Below are 20,557 nucleotides of genomic sequence, written 5' to 3'. Positions count from 1 at the left end.
GTTTGTGATTCTCTTGTTTAACAATATGGTATGTTTGGGGGAGGTTTTAGGCCCTATAGTTTTCTTTTCCCCTGTGGTTAAATTTATTTTTTTAAGCCTCTTTTAAAAGATGTAAAAGTGGGGTTGGGGGATATAGCTCAGTGGTAGAGTTAGCACGCATGAAGCCTGGGTTCAATCCCCAGTACCTCCATTAACAAACAAAAAAAATTAGATGTAAAATAATCACCTAGTACAAAATTTTCTTACATCATGACCTGATAGCTCTTCCTCTTCTCCATTTATGTTGATTACCAAAAAATTACCTGGGAACTGGTTAGGAATTTAAATTCTCGGCCCCATCTTACTCCTACTAAATCAGACACTCAGGGCCCAGCACTATTTTAACAAGCCCCGCACCCCTGGTGATTCTGATGCAGACTAAAGTTGGAGAGACAATGATCTAAGACAACATTCTGAAGTTTTCAGGAGTCTGTTAAGTCAGGATAATTTTAGAATAATGTAATTTAATAGTACGAAAGGCTTCCTCATCTCTCCATGTATTATTTGAATTAACTGCAGTACCCAAACTCCCAAGATAACTTTAAAAATGTGTAGGATCAACAATTTCTTCTTGACAATTAGAATTGTTAACTTCTAAAATTACTGAGAGTGGAGGGTCATGTTCCTTAAGAACATTTTGATGTTGTTTTCTTCCCCAGCTGAATACAGATGAAAGGATGTATTTTTCCCACAGGTTGGATGTACCTTCCCCACCAGGTTTCTGGTTGCTATAAGCTGTGATGTCGTCATCCATTTTTACTTACAAAAAAAAAAACAAACCATACAATATCATGAGAGAAACTAAGTCTATTAGCGTTTTCTCCTAAGTGGAATTAAGAGAGTAGCATGACTTTCTGCTTTGCAAGATCTTTGTTGGGTTAAGAAACAAGATTAAATTATCCTGGGAAAGTGAAGTTACCTCATTTTATAGGGTGCTATGTAGCTTATAAGTTGAAAGGATAAAAAATGTTAATATGAGACATAAAATATGTGGCTGCTGCTGTTTACTCTTGAACCAGGTGAAAATCCTAGGAAAAAATCAACTATCCAATGAGAACAAGGAAGAAGGACCTCCTTTATCACTTTCCCTAACAAGGAGTTTTCTAAGGATGACCAGAGAGAAATTTGGGAAGGCATACGCTTCAGGCAGCAGGCGCATGGCAGCCAGTTAAATGAGGCAGGTCAGAGACTGCTTATTACTTGAACTTGACTAGGTCTTGGTACTGTTCTGGCAAATTGCCTTATTAGTACTTTCCAGCTATCCTGGGTGTGGTCAGAGCTACTTCAACTGAGGGCGGGAGGGGTCATGACTGCTGGAGGAAGGGGTAGTGAAAAGTGGAGCGATGGATAGTGTTTTACTGAGCAAGCCTCCCCATGATGTTTTGTTTCCATGTTGTTTATGAGATTACCAACCTTAGGTGAATGAAATAGGAAGTGTGACTCTGTTCAGTTTATCATGTTACTTTTCTTACGAGTATATTCTTTAGAAATGTGCGTGATATTCTCAAGCTAATTTTTTAACATGTAGAAGTGTAATACATGTATTATAATAATGTATAATTTATATATACCTGATGTGATTTTCACTGATTCTGGGAACATGCTGATTTATTCTCCCTAAAATAATTTCAGGAGCAGACATGATAAGCATACATAATGAAGAAGAAAATGCTTTTATACTGGATATTTTGAAAAAGCAATGGAAAGGTCCAGATGAGATCCTATTAGGCATGTTTTTTGACACAGATGGTAAGTGATATTTATCTGTGAGATACCACTTTTTTCCCCTTAATCTTAGTAAAACTGATGACTTTCTTTTAGGTTCTTCAATTCTCTAGTTCAAGGTGATGTTTCTTTGTGGTCTCCAGGTATTATATTTTCAGTATGCACCATATACCACAGATTTTCCATGAGCAGCTCAATATATCAGTTAGTTGATTCTTTTGTCTGAATTAAAATGTAATTCTAGACTCAGTACTTTGTAATATGGTAGGGTAATAAAGTCAGTACGTGTCAACAATTAATAGGATAGACAGCTGTCAAGATAATGTTATGTAAATGTATTTGTCAGTGTAGAAAATATAAAGTATATATATAATTATTTTCAAAATGAAATGAAATTACTAAGGTTACCATGAATATCTGAACTATTGCCTTGGCTATTTCTCCATGAAAATTATACATATATATATATTTTTTTTTTACAAAAATGGGATCTTCTTCAGAACCTCTTGAACCATTATCTTTTACTTGCCTGTACACAGGATATATTCCACCTTCTAATTTAAACCCTAGAAAAGTTCAGACAAGACATACCTTAGGACACCTTTAAACCCTTTGACATTCTAACATCTTTTTATGCTGTCATGATGTTGAAAATATTCCTTAACTGACAGATGCCAGTTTCAAGTGGTTTGATAAATCAAATATGACATTTAATAAGTGGTCAAACCAAGAAGATGGCGAGGATCTAGTTGACACCTGTGCGTTTTTGCACACCAAGACAGGTGAATGGAAAAAAGGAAACTGTGAAGTTTCTTCTGTGGAGGGAACCCTTTGTAAAGCAGCTAGTAAGTATAACTGAAGGCCTTTTTTTCCGTTCTAATGGGTGGGGAAAGCAGGGCTGGTTTTAAAATAATTGAGATGCATGCCTTAATACATAGAGGAAGTAAGACTTCCTATTAGGTTGGTTTGCTCCCAAGAAACTCTTGGAAGTCAAATGTGTACTTCTGTTACATCTCAGATGTAGGACTAGATCATGTGAACCAGGCATACTTTTATTTTATCTGCTTATTCTTAGAGATTACAATAAGTCAAAAAATTTTCCTGTTGTTCAAAGGAATTACCATAGTCTCTTTCCATGTGATTTGATTAATCAGTGGAAGTGGTGAAGAATATTCATGGCTGATTCCAGAATTCTAATGTTTACAAAGAATCTGATTCAGTACAAGAACATCCTGGTTAGGCAAAGAAAATCTGAATAATAGTTTATAATTTATTTTGGATTAAAATATATTTTCTTTTTATGCATCACAGTGCTTTCTAATGAACAAATTTATCCTGTCCCACAGTATTTTTATGTTACTGTTAAACATTAGTTTGTTCTTTTATGTTTTACAAAGAACTGTTTTCTCATTAAAGACACTTAAAATTTCAAAATATTATTTTGGGATGCTTGACACATGACAGAAACAGTCATTCTCCACATTGCATCCTTAACATCTTTTCTGTTTCAACTGTAAACCAAAACTATACAACTATACATCTTTATTTCCTTTCTTTACATCTGGAATTACAGTTGATTTTTTTTTTTAACCTGTCTCAGCGGGGTTTTAGATTAATCAGTCAGTTTTATGGTAGTAGCATTCATCTTCCGGTATTTGTTGGATTTTTTTTTTAAGTTGGTTCTTTTAATATACTGTGCCTCAGGGCACCATTACAGAAACCAAATTTTTAATTAAACTATAACTTCAAAACATCAGAAATAGTGAGCAAATCTGTACCAATGAGGTAAGGTCACAGCTGTATACTTTAATTGTACAGTTTTCTATAGACTTTCCAACCAAAATCTTATTTCCCTCTCTGCATCACACTGTCTTTTTCTTAAGTTCCCTGATTGTTTTTCCACCAACCGAACTAATGCATTTTTAGACCTCTACATCTTTTTTAAGTAATACAGACATATGACTAAGCAAAAGAAATATAATATTATGCTATTAAAGGGTTCATTTTTAACTACTTTGAAAGTGTTTAAAGACAGTCTTGGAATAAAGCATACTTACATTTTAATTTTGATTTTCTTTTGTATTTTAGTCCCATATGAAAAGAAATATTTATCAGGTAAGTAATGGTCTTCTGTTAAAAATTTCCCACAAGTAAAAATACACTGATTCTAGCGTATTAAAGTAGTACTAAAGACCCCTTTAAAAATTAATTATGTAACAATGTAAAGTAGAACAACTTTTGTAAGAGCATGGAAAGATCTTAGTTTAGTAATAAGACTTGGCATTTTAAATACATCTGCAAGTTATGTGTGAAATGAACATTTTTTGCCAATATAAGCAAATTAACATACATGACTTATTTTATTTACTAATATAGTAGATATCTCTCCATATCATTAACTATATATAAACCCTCATTCTTTTTTACAACTGCCTACTCTTCCACCTTATGGACATATAGTTATTTACCAGTTCTAGAATTCTGCTGGGTTGTTCCCAAACATTTCCTATTATAAACAATGCTATAAGGAATGAATCACCTTGCACAAACACACGTTTATCTGTAGATTAGATTCCCTGAAATGTAACTGCTGGATTGAACATGAATATGTAACTTTGATCAATACTAACAGTTTCAGAGAAATTGTACCATTCTGCATTCCCCAAAGAAATGTATAAATGCCTGTTATGAAACTTTTGCATTTTTGAAAATTGGATGGTATTTTTAACCTGTTATTTTTGATAAAAATGCACAATGTTAAATGTACACCTCGATGGTGCCTATGTATATACCTATGTAACCAACACTCAGATCAAGATACAGAACATTTCTATCACACCACAAAATTCCCTCATGCCCCTTCCCCAAAAATGTCCACCCTGCCACCATCCACCCCACAGTAGCCACTGTTGATTTCTATTACCATAGGTTGGAGTTGGTTGTTCCTGAGTTTCACAGGAATGTAACTCTACTGGCTTCTTTCAATCAAGATTTTTTCTTTAAAGATTCATCAATGTTGTACATACATGTATTGTAGTTTTCTATTTCTGCATAGTATTTTTATAAACATACCATAATTTCATTCTCCTTTTTATGGATATTTGATTACTAGTCTGGCATGAATGTGCTAAGAGCTGCACGTGAACATTTTCATACTTCTTTTTTGGACCTATATTCTCATTTTCCTTGAGTGAAAATTCCAAAAGTGAAATTACAGAGCCAAAGGGTAGCTAATGTTTAGTATTACTAAAAATAATCAAGTATTTCACAGAGGTTGAACCATGTTACATTTCTTCTTACAGTGTACACAAGTTCCTTTTGCTGTACACGCATCCCATGATGGTCCCGTCAATTTAATTTTAGCCATCAGATGGGTGTGTAGTGATCTTATTGTAATTTTAATTTCCCTGATGAAAACAGATGCTGAGTACCTTTACACATTTATATGCCACTTGGATTATCTTCTTTTATGAAATGTCTCTTCAACTCTTTTGCCCTTATTTTGTATTTGATTTTCTTATTGTTATTTTTTGGTTTTTAAAAATTTGGTTGAGTTCTTTGTTAGCTATGTGTATCGTGAATACTTTCTGTTTGGGGCTTGCTATAACTATGACAGAAGAGAAGGAAAGGAGTGTTTATGGGTTCACACGTATACAGGAGAGTTAAATTCTCACTCTTCTATAGGAGAAAATTCAACAACTTTTAAAGAAAACCAAGCAAAGCACCACCTGTTTTCCCTTATTTTCTTTTGTCTTTTCCTTTTCAGATAACCACATTTTAGTATCAGCTTTGGTGATTGCTAGCACAGTAATTTTGACAGTCTTGGGAGCAATCATTTGGTTCCTGTACAGAAGAAATCTGGATTCTGGTTTCACCACAGTCTTTTCAACTGCACCCCAGTCACCTTATGATGACGACTGTGTTTTGGTAGTTGCAGAGGAAAACGAATATGCTGTTCAATTTGACTAAAATTTTGGAAATCTCATATTAAGACATCTAATACCTTGAACTGTGATTCCTGTGCAAGATTTAATATAAAACCTGGCAATGAAAATTAGTTTTTATATTACCCTATTCTAGTAACATTCATTGATTGTCATGTAATCACTGATTGTGACAAAATTTTTAGGATCATTATAAGAACAAAGTTTTGAAGAAAGGAAAAATATTAGATATAATTTAGTGGTTTTAACCACCTCCCCAAATACACCTTTCATTTGAATGAAGGAAAGCTTAAAGCCCAAGTAGTAAAGCAGGTAAAAATAAAAACCCAGTCTGCGTGTCTTGTGCCTCCTCTATCTTCCTTCCCACTTAGTTGAATGACCTTAGTTTATAGCTGGATTAAAAATAAAATAAAAAATATGAAAAAAAGATTCTACTTACCACTATAATTTTAGCAACCACTGCTAGGTCTTTAGCAATTTCTATGACCGTTTATCAATAAGATATGAAGAAAAAACCTGATCTTAAAATAGATCCTCTACATTTAGATAATACTTATGACAGTTACTCTGATAAATCCAATACTACTTCTGTCTTCCTTCATGATTCATATGTAGAAACTGTACAGATTTTAACATCCCATATGCCACATAACTATACAGTTTCAGTACTTTCAGAACACTGTTTTGGACCACAAATAGTATTTAGCACTGATCACAACTAGTCAGAATTTCAGTAAAGTTTAATAAATTTTCTGAAACAAAAAAAATTACAGCCATACCAGGAAGGTGTGGAGGAAGTTGACAATGTTGGTGTAACTGTTGGATCATAGTGCCCGTGCCCTTCAAGGATTTTTCTCCTGCCACTTTACCTGCTCCTATATAAGACGTCTCATGCTCCTCAAACCTCAATGAACTTTATCAGTGATATGAAAACTGTAAGCAAAAGCTGCAAAGAAAAGCTACATACTACTGTAGTGATGATGCTCAGTTTTCAGTAGATGTACATTTTCAGGCAATGGTGAAAATTGTTTTAGGGGTAAAAAATGAAAATGAAAAAAAATTTAAAATGGAAAAAATCCTTATCCTGAGAGGATTTCTTTAGCAACTTGTACAACTTAAAAACAGTATTAGAAAAGATAAGACTTCACATGAAATTGTATTTACGATACTTGGAAACTTGAAAACTCAAAGAAAGTAATCCCTCTACTGTAAATCATACCCCACTACGTCATCTTATGGGAATAGTTTTCTTATGGAGAGAGCGAGCCATCTTTCAAGCTTGACCAATGGCAACAAAGTCCTAGCTTGCGCCATCTCTATTGGTCACTATGAATCAGAAATATCCCTCATCACAATTAGTGGCAGTTTTGTTAATGAGACATGACATGAATAACAAAGTGATGACTGTGGTTATGTGACAGTAAAAGAACAAATTTTATACTGGGTGTCATCACATAAATACACTCTGAAAAGCTTTAAGATTTTGTGTATTGACTGAGATGTCTACTACTGATTGGCTGTTAGTAGTGCTACCAGTCGTGAACATTAGACCAGAATTCCTTCCTGCTTTCCCAAGTTCTACCAATCCTCTTAAGAACTAAGACTGACTTGTTCCTTAAAACTTTCTCTAGTTGTCACAGATCTCTACAATATCCAATACAGTAGCCACTAGCCACATGTGGCTATTTAAATAAATTGAAGTTCAGTTCCTCAACTGAAGCCATTATTTCAAATGCTCAAATCACATGCAGTTAGTAGCTACTATTTTGGACAATACAAATTATATACTATTTCTATTACAATAGGAGGTTTTATTGGACAGTGCTGTTCTAGAGTCTCCACTTCCATACAACTGTTTTCTTCAGTTCATTTCCATCACTTCTACATAATGGTAGTAGCTCTCCCAAAATGGCTGTTTTAAACCGATTTGATTTTCCATGTTTGATTTCATTTTCAAACAAGTCCTTAAAGGCCCCTGGGAACACAGTACTAAATCTTAATTTTCTTTATGTATGTGAACACTTGGAATAGGCTTTTATCTATTTGGTGGTCAACAGATAACTGGCTCATTCAAGTCTGTATTTAGTTTTAATATTAACAATAACACAAGCATGTCTGTTTACATTCAGAATGTATAAACTTCTTTTCTTCAAACATCTTGACAGCGTATGTTTGGCAGCTATTACTACTATCATTGCTTTTAGCTACCATTACTTTTAACTACATTTTTCTCAGGATTTTGCATCCTTAAAATTCTTAGGAATTTGAGTAAGTGTATGGTCTCTTGTTTAGAATTTAAAAGCGATAACCAATGAAAGATACTTCTTACTCCCTCTAATCCACATTTACAGGGTATGAGAAGCTAACAGAATACTGAAATACTAAGTGGTACTAAGGAATTACAAGAATTCTATAAAGCTCAAGCCATTGTGTACCTGTCATTTAATTAATATAACAAACCTATAAATAAACTGCACACCAATGGAATGTTTTCTACCATTTAAATTTTTACTTAAAAATTTTAAAGAAAACACTTTGTGTGTTAAAAAGAAGATACTACATTTTTACACTGAGTTCTATTAAAAGTATGTTTCTAATTCAAAGCATCTTTAAAGACTCGGAATAGATATTAATACTGGCATCCTTAAATTTTCTATTTTTGCTTTAAGGAAGGCAATGGAAAAATAAGTAAACGTTAAGCAAATGTTTTAGAAACATTTATATTTCACATTAAATGAGACTTGAAATAATAAAATTCTTGGTTATAAGGTCTGAAGACTTCTTTGAGCACCAATTTAAAAGGAAACATTTCAAACTATAAAGTAAATCAATCAGTATGCACTTTATTTCAAGCCAAGGTTTTACATTAAGACCAACAAACTGACTTAACGTGGGCAAACTGTTGATTCACATTTGAGAAATTACAGTTTCTATTTAGGTTCCAAAAAAGTAGTCTGCTGCCATGACATAAGACTATTTAACCTGAAACCAACTGAAGGTGTTTTTAAGTGTATCCTAAGGGTGTTGAAAGAGGAAATATACAGTGTTATAGAAGTGTACATAACTCATAACCACAGTGCAAATCTATTTAAGTGAACAGGTAAATGTTCATCTGTTCTCTAAAGGTAGTGAAAAATATTAAGTCATCAAATAAATGCTCAGAATTACCAAGGAACAGTTAAAAACGACCAGGATCCAAACAGGTTATTTATATCATATTTATCTATAAAGAAGTTACAACACTAAAAAAAACATTGAAAACCAGTGTTTTAAACTTTGAATGTGGGATTTAAAAATATTTCACTAGCTTGAGATTTCAATAATTTTTTTTTCAAATCAAATAGCATTTGACTGGCAATCCTGATATAATTTACAGCTGTAATATTCCTAAAAGGAACATCTACATACTATGGCCTATCAAATATAATCTGCATTTTGCAAATCAATACAAAAATTTACCCATCATTTGTACATTTTATATTTATGTATTTTTTAAATTAGATTTTATTGCTAAGTGAATTTAGAATTCAAGTTACATTTGGAAACCTAATATAATGCTCTTTATAACTTTTTCCCCGCTCTTACTTTCTTTAAACACTGGAAGCAAATGATCATGAAAATGAGACTGCAACTTAAGGCATTTTAAAAAGAAAAATAATTAGGTGCCATTTGGCAATTTATTCTGAAAGCATATTTTGTCCCACTTTTTTCACTAACAGACTAAAACGTCAACCTTTTTTCATAAATATGACTACGGTAATCAGAACACAAAAAATGGCTGCAGCATTGCTTAGATATTTAAAACAAGGATAACACTTTCTCAATTCAGCTAAAAGAAAAATACTTTTGATTACCTGTTTATAAACATTAGACTCACTGGCCATGTTAATAAGCCAGCAGAATTTTAATTCAGCAATACTTGAGAATGAATATATATATACATGCATACATGTGTGTACATATATATTCATTATATATATACATGCATACATGTGTGTATATATATATATATTCATTATCTATAGAGAGACAGTAAAGGTATTCAATAGGCATTCCCCCACAAAATTAAATTCGTACTTAATTGCCAGTTTTAATAAACACTTGTTCACAGATCATCCATTTGTCTTATATGAAGTTAGGCAATATCAAATGTTCTGTTATGGTCTCCATCTTCTTCAGAATCATCCTCTGAAGCTGTTGAAAGAAAACAGGATGATCAAGAATGATTTTAAGGGGGATGAAGAATGGAAGTGTAAATATGAAGCCAGAACAGCAATGACTTGTAAAATAAATATCCCAATTTAGTATACTGTTTGGTCAAAATGACAGGTTATCATGACAGGGTTAGGGTGGTTTGACTGTGGGTGATGCCCATCCACACCTTTCTGTTATGTTAGTTTTTATTAAAATGAAAATATTTTAAAATGTGGTTCAAGAACATTTAAAAAGTTTCTAAGATCAATCTGTGTTCATAGTAGCTAGTGATATACATGAGAAAAAGTGAACTTAAAGCCCGTGCTCTCACACACTTGAGTAGAATCTGGCTTATTACCACTGCATGTTTGATGTATCCAATGAAAAATTTTAAAAATGTACACAGAATAATAGATTATGGGTGTTCTTGCAATTTACATCAAAGCTATGTCTATACAATGCCAAGAAAAAGCTCTAGTCAAAAAATCTTTGTATAGACATAGCCTATTAAAATAACTTGATTTAGTAAAAACCTTTTGTTGAGATTATTCCTGTGCCTTCACGTTGTTAGAAACATACCACTCTTGCAACATTTCTGACCTCAATTTAGAGTCATCAGCAACTCAAAGAGTTTAAAAACATCTAACCAGTATTTCTCCTACTATGAAGGGCAGAAAGGTTAAATGTATACTCTTATATTTAATACTGGTCAATTTAAGAGCACTCAGCAAAGGAATCAACAAGAAAATTATGCAACAAGTACAGATGAGACTTCAGTGTCCATACTTCAGTCTGTTATCTTGCAGAAATTTTAAATCCATTTTAAATAAATGATATCAAGCATATACTTAGCTCATGACGAGTAAATTCTATGCTTAAGTTTTATGCTGTATCACGGAGAAATGTCAAACTAAAAAATAGAACAGTTTTTCAGAGAATTTCTCATGTTTTCTACTGGATTAACTCTACAGAAGAAAATCCAGTTAGAAACTATTTTCAAAATATATTAATACTCTGGTACTGAAGAGTTAGATTTGTGGCTCCCTCATCTTTCCCTCTCAGTTGAGTTTAGGTATATATTTTAACTCTATTTTTCTCCTTTCATTCACATGTTGGGAGTAGACACTCCTATATGTTTAGAAAACTAAATTCTAAATCAGAACATTAGTTTAAAAAAAAAAAGCAATCTGGGGAAAATGTATACTGCAACAAATTACTATCATCACATCTGACAAAGTATAAATCATAGTTTACAAAAGAGAGAAAGATCCTTGTATTAGCCAACATGAGGTATCTAAACTAAGAAGGTTTGAAGGAAAAAAAGATTTACATTAAATGAATTCCCATTTAGGCTTTATTATACCATTTGACTCTTTTATATATTATTTCCACAGAAACTAAAATTGTGAAAATGCATTATCTAGTTGTACCTCGAATCCTTTTAAAAGTTAAAAATAGTACAAACTTAATGACAAAAATCCATGTCTAAGAATATTCAAGGAATTAAAAGGTTCTTACGAGGATTAAGTCCTTCTCAAATCTTCAAATGATGCTGAGCTTTCTTTAAAAATAAAAATGTGATACACACTACAGGTAACACTCCAAGTATTTTGAAGATTGAGTACTGGAGATAATCAATTGGAGAATACATATTTAAAAACACTTCAAAGAGCGTACTGGAATCTGATCATGGGGAGCTAGTTGCTTTGGGTGAAAAAGCACAATAGGTAGGGTAATCTTGGATTCCCAGGAACTGTTGCAGAGCCACCAATATCTGTGCCCACCTGGTATGAAGCACCCTGGAGGTTGTAGGACTTTGAGAAGAGGGTAAGCTGTGCAGATGCCTGTAAAGATTTGGGCATTAAGTGCCTTCACAAAGGAGCCCAGGCAGAAGTCCTAATGCTGGAACGTGATCTTAAGAGATTGGAGCTGCTGGCCGAGCTGGCTGCCTATTAAAGGTCCATGAGGACCTGAACAAGGAGCAAAAAAAAAACAAAAAACAAAAAAACAAAACAAAACAAAAAATCTATGGCTTCTGTTAGGGACTCAGAATTAGGACTCGTTCACCCCTATTTCCTAGAACTATATATAAACCCGGGAACACCTTTCATGATCTAACAAAGCTAAATAACAAGTAAAGTTTCATATACAAAACAAAAAAATCTAACCAATTAAGAAGTGGGTTTGGATTAGTAGTTAAACATGTCTTTTTCTTGATTAAAAGTGTTAAAATTATGGTAATCAAATATATATTTTTATTTTAAACAAAAGGAAAATATTGATGGTTAAAATAACATCCTTCTATACATTAAAATTAATACAATTTTAAAATATATGCTTTTAAATAACTAATGTCAGTTGCCCAACACATTTTCCCAAATCAATTATTTTGGTATTATTAAGCCTATAAATGAAGCTTTAATTTGGTAGAAAGAATATATATACTTAGGTTTTGCTCTGTGGGTTTAATTTGCAAAAGTAAATTCAACAAGTCTGGGAAGGGGAAATTCCACCTACTTTCGAGATCTTCCATATGTGCCTGAAGAGTTCTTGCAAGGTTAATAAACTAGAAACAATGCAGAAAGAAATACAGTAGTTTAAATGTTGCAAATGGATCTATTGAGAGAATCAGTATAAGAGATTCATTTTTACTTAAAAGTCAAACATAATTTTAAGCCTTTAAAGGGGGGGGTCTTTCTCCCCCTATATCAAAAATTATAAGCTTAAGGATACGATTTTTTTAATGTCATAATCATTATTAGCCATGTAGAAATCATATATTTATCATATAGAAACTGGGAGCAGATAAATGTAATAATCTTATCCAATGATATCACTGTCTTCTTGCATAAATATAACACCTCCAAAAACTATGGAGAAAAAAATTAAACCTTTGCAATTTGGACCCAAAAGAATTCAACCTGAGTGATTTAAGATAAAAAAAAAATCAGTATTTTCCTCCCTAAATTCATTAGCTCCAGAAGTACTACATTTAATTCTGTACTTTTTAAAAAGTCATAAAAATGACTTCCACTTTAATAATAACTTGTCTATATATTTTACAAAGGCATGAATTCAATAGATCTCATTATATACTATATATGGTTCAATCATTCTGAAGAGATTATGTTGCCTTTTTAGAAATCGAGATCTTTTTACTTAACACTCTTTAAAGTTCTTTGAATGATAATAATCTGTCAACTGGCTCACAGGAATAATGTTTTCATTACAGAAAATTTTTTACCAATATACACTGAATTGGTTATTTGATAATTTTCAAAATATAACAAACACTATACCTCACCATATAAACTCTACTAAATTTTTATCACCAAAGAGAACATTTATATAAAAAATAGTTTTAAAAGACATGTTTATGAGCACATTTCAAGATATGAAGTGTTCAGAATGCTACTGCAATGACATGTAGACTCTAGCCCCTGCACCATAAAATGGGCAAGGCAATAGAGCATAAATTACCACTAGTACACTGAAATAGTACCATTTAATTACAGATACCTAACAAACAACCAGTCTAAGTATTAAATTAAGGCAACAAACAATGCACAGAGTAAAGACCAAACAGTCCAAATCTTAAGTTTGCAATAGGAATGCTTAGAAACTACTACACTGGTAATGCTTTACACGAGAGTTACAAATGAATTGAAGTTAATTTCCCATACTCTTTCAGTTTTTGGAGTCCAATTGCAGGTTGTAATACTGAGTCTGATTTTTGTTTTTTAATTAAAAAGAGCATTTTTCCTTAGTACTTTCAATTCTGTCCCTATTTTTCATTGAAACATATTCCAATTACCTTCAAGAGCTGGAAAATTACTTCTTTTTCTAAAATAGCTTTATGAGAAAATTAGGCTGCTTGATACAGAAGTAAGGAAGACTAATTTCTATTAAATCTACAGTATCTTTATTTTTAAGAAAGATTTTAATATAAGATCTCATCAAATCAAACCAAAATAAATAGAATATGAATGTATAAAACAATTTCCTATCCAAAGTAAACACTTGTTCCATCACATTCTCCCTTCTCCCCTGCTCCAAGATTACTTACTCGGACACGTGTGCTTGGTTCATTCGTATTTCCCATCATATCAGAAAAGCTTTGTTCACACAAGTGCAGTAACACAACTAGGTAGAGACCAGAGCTGATAAACTCATACTCAGCCTTTAACAGGGAAGCAAATGAGAAAAAGAATAAGAGTGAAAAATTAATAGATGAGGGACTGATATTCACAGTGTACTGATAGAGGAAATGTATTCATATCCAGTTTCTAGTAAGAGATATAGCACCATCCATTACACAAAGAAACAAAAAACACCCTCCATAATTGCACTAATGCTATAATGAATCTAAATATATGTGTGAATACCTTTTTATTTTCATTATGTCTTTTATGTAATGAATTATATAAAAGTGGGACTTTTAACTCATTTGATAGAATAAAGGCTCTGGTTCTCTAAAAGGCTCCTAATAGATATTATTAATACAAATGACTCTAAATGTTTACTTAAAAATTACCATTTCATCTATAGCTAAGTCAATAAACTATGTAATTAAAACCTATTCAAATGGGTCAAGTGTTTATTATGTAATATAATTAGGGCAACAGTAAATATAAAAATGAATCAATAAAGAAAATACAGTAATTATTCCTCATTATCATTCACATAGAAATTTATAGTGGGTAAAAACAGTCCTTTGATTCAAAACTGTTCCACTGTTTTGAAGCTAAGTATACAAGTTATAATTATAAATACAGTGTTATTAAAAAATCTAATCTGTAATTGTTATACTGCGAACTATCTTTAAGTTGTACTATTTTTTAAATAACTCATCTGAAGTTAAGAACTATACATTCTTAGTACCAACTTCAGCAAGTAACTAACTGGTTATCAAATTATATAGAGCATTCAAGAAATGTGAAATTGATGTTTTAAAAGTTTCCTTAAATCTTCACTGAATTACTTTTCTTATTTTTAACTTAAAGGGAAATTTATGTCCAAAAAGTTAGAAAAAATTTTAATGGGTATCACATCTTAAAAAAAAATGAAGCCACTGGCTAATGGGGAAATAAACTGTATTAAACTAATCATTTAAAATGAGTGTAGTTCTTGGGCCCCCAGAATCCAAGATTCACACAAAACAAATCTAAAGACCAGGAAACTTAATCTAGACGGTCACTGTTTTTACGACGACTCCAGCTAGTATTTCCTCACACCCTATATACATCATTTAAGACTGTGGGTCATTAAAATTCTTGGCAAACCATAAAAACATTCCCGGTTGAATTGAAAAGCCAAAGAACCACCTTTAAGAGACCTGGAGCACCTAGAGAAGGAAGAATGGTAGAAAAAAAAACCCTTTGAAACCTATTCTCATTTTGAGAAGATTAAAAAAACAAGTTTCTTTATATTGTTCTACCTTTACATATTCTTTCTGCCATTCCTTAAAATAACAATACTCGGCAGCTGTCTAGAGAGATTCCTTGGGGATTTAAGACAATTCCCTGCTGAAAATGGTATTCTCTTTGGACAACTGGCTCATCCCTTATATCATATATAAATTTTGTGTCTTTGTATATTTTGCAAGGAGTGTGGTTTTAATCAGATTTTCAAAGAGTATTCATTATTTCCACGTTTAAAAAATAAAGGGTGTCCAAAAGAGATCATATTGCTTGATTCCATTTGTATGAAATATCCAGAACTGGTAATTCCATAGAGACAGAATGCAGATTGGTGGCTGCCAGAGGAAGAGAACAGGGAGGAAGAGGTTAATGAGTACAGGATTTTCTTTTGGAGAGATGAAGGTATTTTGGAACTAGACAAAGGTGGGGGTTGCACAACACTGCAAATATATTGAATTCTTCAGTATTAAAAGATTTTTATGTTTTATGTTAACTTGAGCTCAATTTTAAAAAGTGAAAGCGTCCATAACTCATTAATTTAAAAAATGTTTTTCAAGCACTCATGCATTCTCCCACCATTACATCTCTTTCTATAACAAATATTAAGCAAACTTGGATAGTACAGGTCTTGAGTTGACTCTTGTAATCTCCTGTAACACCTCCTCCCCGACCCCCAAATTTTCCTTTAGGAAGGAAAAAAGGGGGAAATATTTAACTCTTCATTCTAATTATATAATTTAAGCACCTCAAAATTTTTTTTAATGTTTAAAGCTTCATGAAACAAAATTAGAGAACAAATCAATGATTGTGAGAAGAGTTATCAATACATACCAAAACTGAAAAAAAAGAAATATTTGAAAAAACTTTTATTAAGATCAGAGACTATTTATTATATAAATGGCTGTGTAATGACACAAATACTAAAAGAAAGAGGTTTATAAACAATGTGAACTTAGAATAAAAGATTTCATAAGATAAGTTGTTTAACATAAAGTTGGAGGAAGGAATGGGGAGTGAAGGGAATCAGAATAGTAGAAGAACACGGGGGTAGACAGGCACATGAAAAACTATTCCTAACATTAAGAAAAAAAAGAAAAGAAAGAAATAGGACGCAGGCCCAGAGCTTAGTGTTTCAATCATGTTCCAGGACACAGAGACATTCACAACTGAGATAGTTCTAGGGAGGTAAGATTAGCATGCTTACTTTGGGATCACTTTCCTAAGCCTTTATTTTTAGGTTTATTTAGGAAGCATATAATAAATTTTACCTTAATAATTTAAAACCTGTGACTTGCTTTTTTTTTTGCCTTTCAGTTACAAAAAGTTATAGGAAGATAAAGAAAAATTATAAAATTCTACCTAATGCAGTAAAATTGTTAACATTATTATTACTCTTATTATCTCAATGCAGGTTTTCTGACCATGATTTAATCTTTTCTTCAAGAGTTGTCCTTTAAGCATAGAATAGACACTTACCAAATTAGGCAAAATATACTAACTTGTTCATTTGCATGAGCTCTATGTAGTTCATGAATATCAAAATCCTCCAGGTTAAGCTGCAACTTCTCTTTACAGAGTTCACAGGTGGTTACAGCCTCTAGTGAAGAACCTGGTAAAAAAAATTACAAATAAAGCTTAATTTTGCTATGTCTCCACAAAATATTTTTCCTTGTAGGTTTTAAGCTTAGAATACAGAAAACTGAAAGGAAGGGAGGGAGGTAGGAAGAGATGGTAGGGAGACTGTGTTACTGCCATAAATCAGTAAAAGCTCCTAAAATTGCAATCAGTAATACCTAATGTGCATGTCAAGTCCAACTCTGTGGTATCTATGCCTCCACCCATTATTTAGGTATCTGTTGTTTTTTTTCCCCCTCCCAGATACTCTTACATTTCTAATCATGAGAAGCTGACAATGGAATGTTATCTGTACTTCCTACTTCCTCCTTAAGTATTCCAGCAAGATGCCCAGAAAACATGGTATCTAGAAGAACTTGTTACATATACCAAGGCCAGTACCTTTCATGTGACAACATATAGTAAGACCTCTGTGGTCTCAGCAATGTGCCTTCCCTACAAGATAGGAGGCAAAAAAAAGGAATCTACTTTTGTTAAGATAAGGAATGAAGTCCTGACATATGCTACAACTGCTAAGTAAAATAAGGCACAAATAAGATACATGAAAGATAAATACTGTATGATTTCACTTGTATGAAATATGCAGAATAAACAAATTTACCCAGAAAGTAGATCAGAAGTTACCAAGTACTGGGGTGAGGGGGAGAAGGGAATTAGTGCTTAATGGGTACCGAGTTTCTGTTTAGGATGATTTAAAATTTTGGGAAATAGTGGTGATGGTCCCACAACATTCTGAACGTACTTAACACCACAAATTACACACTTAATGATGGTTAACAGGGTAAATTTTATATATAAAATACGTAATGTACCACAGTTAAGCAAAACTCCTTCTGTCCTATATGCACTCAACATTTGGTTATCCATAAGTTTTTGGCTCCAATTAAGTAGGTAGTAGTCTTGTCTAATTAAACACATAGCCATCCCCCTCCCCGTGTTTATTTTTAGATAAGATTTTTAAATTGAAAAAAAGATGTCCTAAAAAATCAGAGAAAGTCATTTGAGTAGCAAAATAAAGGTTCAGATTAAATTCAGCTAACATTTGTTGAGTGCTTGTTATGTGCCAAAAATATTAGCGGTTCTGGAGATTTAGAAAGAAGTAGTCACTCCTGTCTTCAAGAGCTCATAAAACTCTTAGAAATAGTGTTATTTCATTAACAATTCTTTAAATAGTAAAAATCAGCATACAGTCCAAGACAGTAATAGTTAATGTACATGCATTTTCTAGAAAATAGCTGAAAGGAAAATGAGTGCAATTTTGAGGTAGTAACATGTCTATGTGGTCTCAAAATGAGCTGGAGTCAAAATACAAAAGATACTTATTTCAAGTATATGAATAAGATTAAGTAGTTTTTTAGGAGTCTAGCATACCTGGAAATGTTGAAATTAAAATACATATGGAATATTTTCTTAATTTTAAAAATTAGTATTATATCACTGAACTAAATTTAGGGTAGGTTCATGACATGATGGAGAATATAAAGAATGTGGAACTTTAGAAGACTTTCTCTTATCAGATATTTATTCTCTGCTTCAGAAGCAGGAAAAGTGTGATGATCATAAAATAAGAACATTGGAGATCATTTAGTATAAATTCTTTCACATCTTAGGGCTTCATTTTTCTCTTCTATGAAACAAGTGACCTTAGAAGTTGTTCAAAAAGGCCACATGCAGCTGGGAGGAACCCATTTATCCCTACAGTCTTTAATCCAGGGCCTTGTCTTTTACAACCTATCTCATTTAGTAGACTCTGACTGCATTTGCTTAAGCTTGTACTAGACTTAACTCTATTCATCTTTTTATACTCTGTAGAGTTTAACAATCCATATATAGCAGCTGCTTAATACCAGATGAAGTCTTTATGTAAATATGAGAAAGCCTTATGAAAACTTATCAGGAAGGCTCAGCTCTTCAGATCTTTACATTCATTTGACCGTGTCTTTAAAAGTACTTAATATTACCTCATAAAAGCCATTTAATTGAATACTTACTGTGAGCTCAATATTGTGAGAAACTGTTCACAAACATCTCATGTGACCTTCACAACAACCCTATGATCTAAGTATTACTCAGTTGTACTCATGATGAACTAAGGCCCAACCCCAGACCTTAAGAATGTTCAGGAGTAGATTGGAGGCATCTACATTTTCTCTATAACTCCAATGGGTAATTTGGATCAGCAACCAGGGTCGAGAACCAATGTTAAGAGACTTGCTCAAAATCCTATATTGTGTTGGAGTCATTATTCCAACTAACTTCAAAAATCCAATGTTCTTAAGCAATACATAGTATTATGTTTTTCTACCTATACAATACTAACAATCCAAATGCAAATACATCAGAAGGTCAATCAAGCTGTTTTTCATTTTGGTAATAGCTAACATTTCTGAGTCCTTACTAAGTGTCAAGAACCATGCTGAGCACTCATTAAATCTTAGTAACACCTCAGGGTAGTGATTAATAAAGCCTATGAGGCTGTCATAACACCATACAGCCAAGAAGAGGCTACCACAGGTTATGACGGCCCATCCCACAGGTTTGGGATCATGTTAGCTTAGAAGAAAAGATAAACTCCCAAACCAAGGAGGCCTTCGCTACCTTTCTGCAGGAAAAGTTTCCCACTAGCCTCATAATCCCTAGTTTGAACAGGTTACCCAACTCCTACAACAGATTATTAAAATGAAAATACCATCATATCTCATAACCAGTCTGCCTATGTTACCAAGCTGTCACCATAAGACCTTCAATTTCATCCAATTATGTACCTTTATTACTCAGATCTAGTTTCCCACATTTCTTACCCTCTTAGTTACATTTCACTAGGTCCTCTGGTACTCATGTTGTCTGATTTAAGTAAATTCCCCTTAAGCAGTCTCCTTTATGAATTCTCTCTTCAACTTCAAGCCTGAACCACAGTGTCTCAGACTGATAATACTCTTCCGCAGCCATATTTCCCCCACAACACTTCATACCTCAGGACCAATGAACAGGGAAAGCTGGCCCCCTCCCCACCCCAACACCTACTACTGTTTTGAAACTCTAAGTCCCTCCTTATTCATTAATGACTTTAGTACCTGGCCCTCTATCTTCTTTACCCAACCTATTTCTTGGCTATTTCAACATCCACATAGACCATTCACATTTGATTCTGACTTCCTCAGCATCCTTGCTTCCAATATCCTTCCCCATCTCAGTCCACCCACTTTATGGTCATATTATTGACCCTGTCATCGCAGCTTACTGCACTACCCCTAAAATCTGTATTTAAGTATCCTCTCCTGTGTATCTTCAATTTCTCATCATTCTACCTCACCTACTCTGGCATTTCTCTTCAGTGTCAATGAGACTCAAAACACTGATCCTACTACTTTTCACTATCCACTTCCTGATGTACTTACTCCCTTCCTGATTTTGTCTAATTTCTAGGCTCACCACAGCTACACCCTTACAAATATCCTTACAAATACCCTTAACTCCCTTCTATCATGTTTGTCTGGCAAAGGTCCCAATCCTACTGAACTCAAATCCTTATCTGTATCCAAACATCTGAAAACTGCTTCTTAAATAACGTACGTGGTATCCCACTTTTAAATCATATTC

At 33.0% G+C, this 20,557-nt stretch overlaps 2 protein-coding genes across 13 annotated transcripts in view; one reads left to right on the top strand and one right to left on the bottom strand.

The window, feature by feature from the left end:
• The window catches only part of LOC102539123 (CD302 antigen), a 105,381-nt gene extending 97,186 nt beyond the window's left edge, over positions 1–8,195 (top strand). For both annotated transcript variants that reach the window (XM_006196201.4, XM_072961037.1), the window contains 4 exons: positions 1,672–1,788; positions 2,436–2,609; positions 3,853–3,879; positions 5,531–8,195. In XM_006196201.4, the coding sequence (XP_006196263.2) occupies positions 1,672–1,788; positions 2,436–2,609; positions 3,853–3,879; positions 5,531–5,733 (521 nt within the window). In that variant the 3' untranslated portion in view covers positions 5,734–8,195. The remainder of the gene's footprint in view (positions 1–1,671; positions 1,789–2,435; positions 2,610–3,852; positions 3,880–5,530) is intronic.
• Positions 8,196–8,531: 336 nt separating this feature from the next.
• MARCHF7 (membrane associated ring-CH-type finger 7) overlaps positions 8,532–20,557 on the bottom strand; it is a 46,730-nt gene continuing 34,704 nt past the window's right edge. For 5 of the 11 annotated variants that reach the window (XM_031678471.2, XM_072961041.1, XM_072961038.1 and 2 more), the window contains 5 exons: positions 16,822–16,931; positions 13,969–14,082; positions 12,420–12,468; positions 11,687–11,746; positions 8,532–9,902 (listed from right to left, as the gene is read on the bottom strand). In XM_031678471.2, coding sequence (XP_031534331.1) covers positions 9,844–9,902; positions 11,687–11,746; positions 12,420–12,468; positions 13,969–14,082; positions 16,822–16,931 — 392 coding nt within the window. In that variant the 3' untranslated portion in view covers positions 8,532–9,843. Of the gene's footprint in view, positions 9,903–11,686; positions 11,873–12,419; positions 12,469–13,968; positions 14,083–16,798; positions 16,932–20,557 lie in introns of all 11 variants that reach the window. The other 6 variants (XM_015249270.3, XM_072961043.1, XR_001460219.3 and 3 more) reach the window with 5 other exon arrangements.

The sequence above is a fragment of the Vicugna pacos genome, chromosome 5, assembly GCF_048564905.1.
Source record: "Vicugna pacos chromosome 5, VicPac4, whole genome shotgun sequence".
NCBI lineage: Eukaryota > Metazoa > Chordata > Mammalia > Artiodactyla > Camelidae > Vicugna > Vicugna pacos.
The sequence above is the reverse complement of the archived record's forward strand: the minus strand, read 5'-3'. Positions and strand labels throughout refer to the sequence as shown.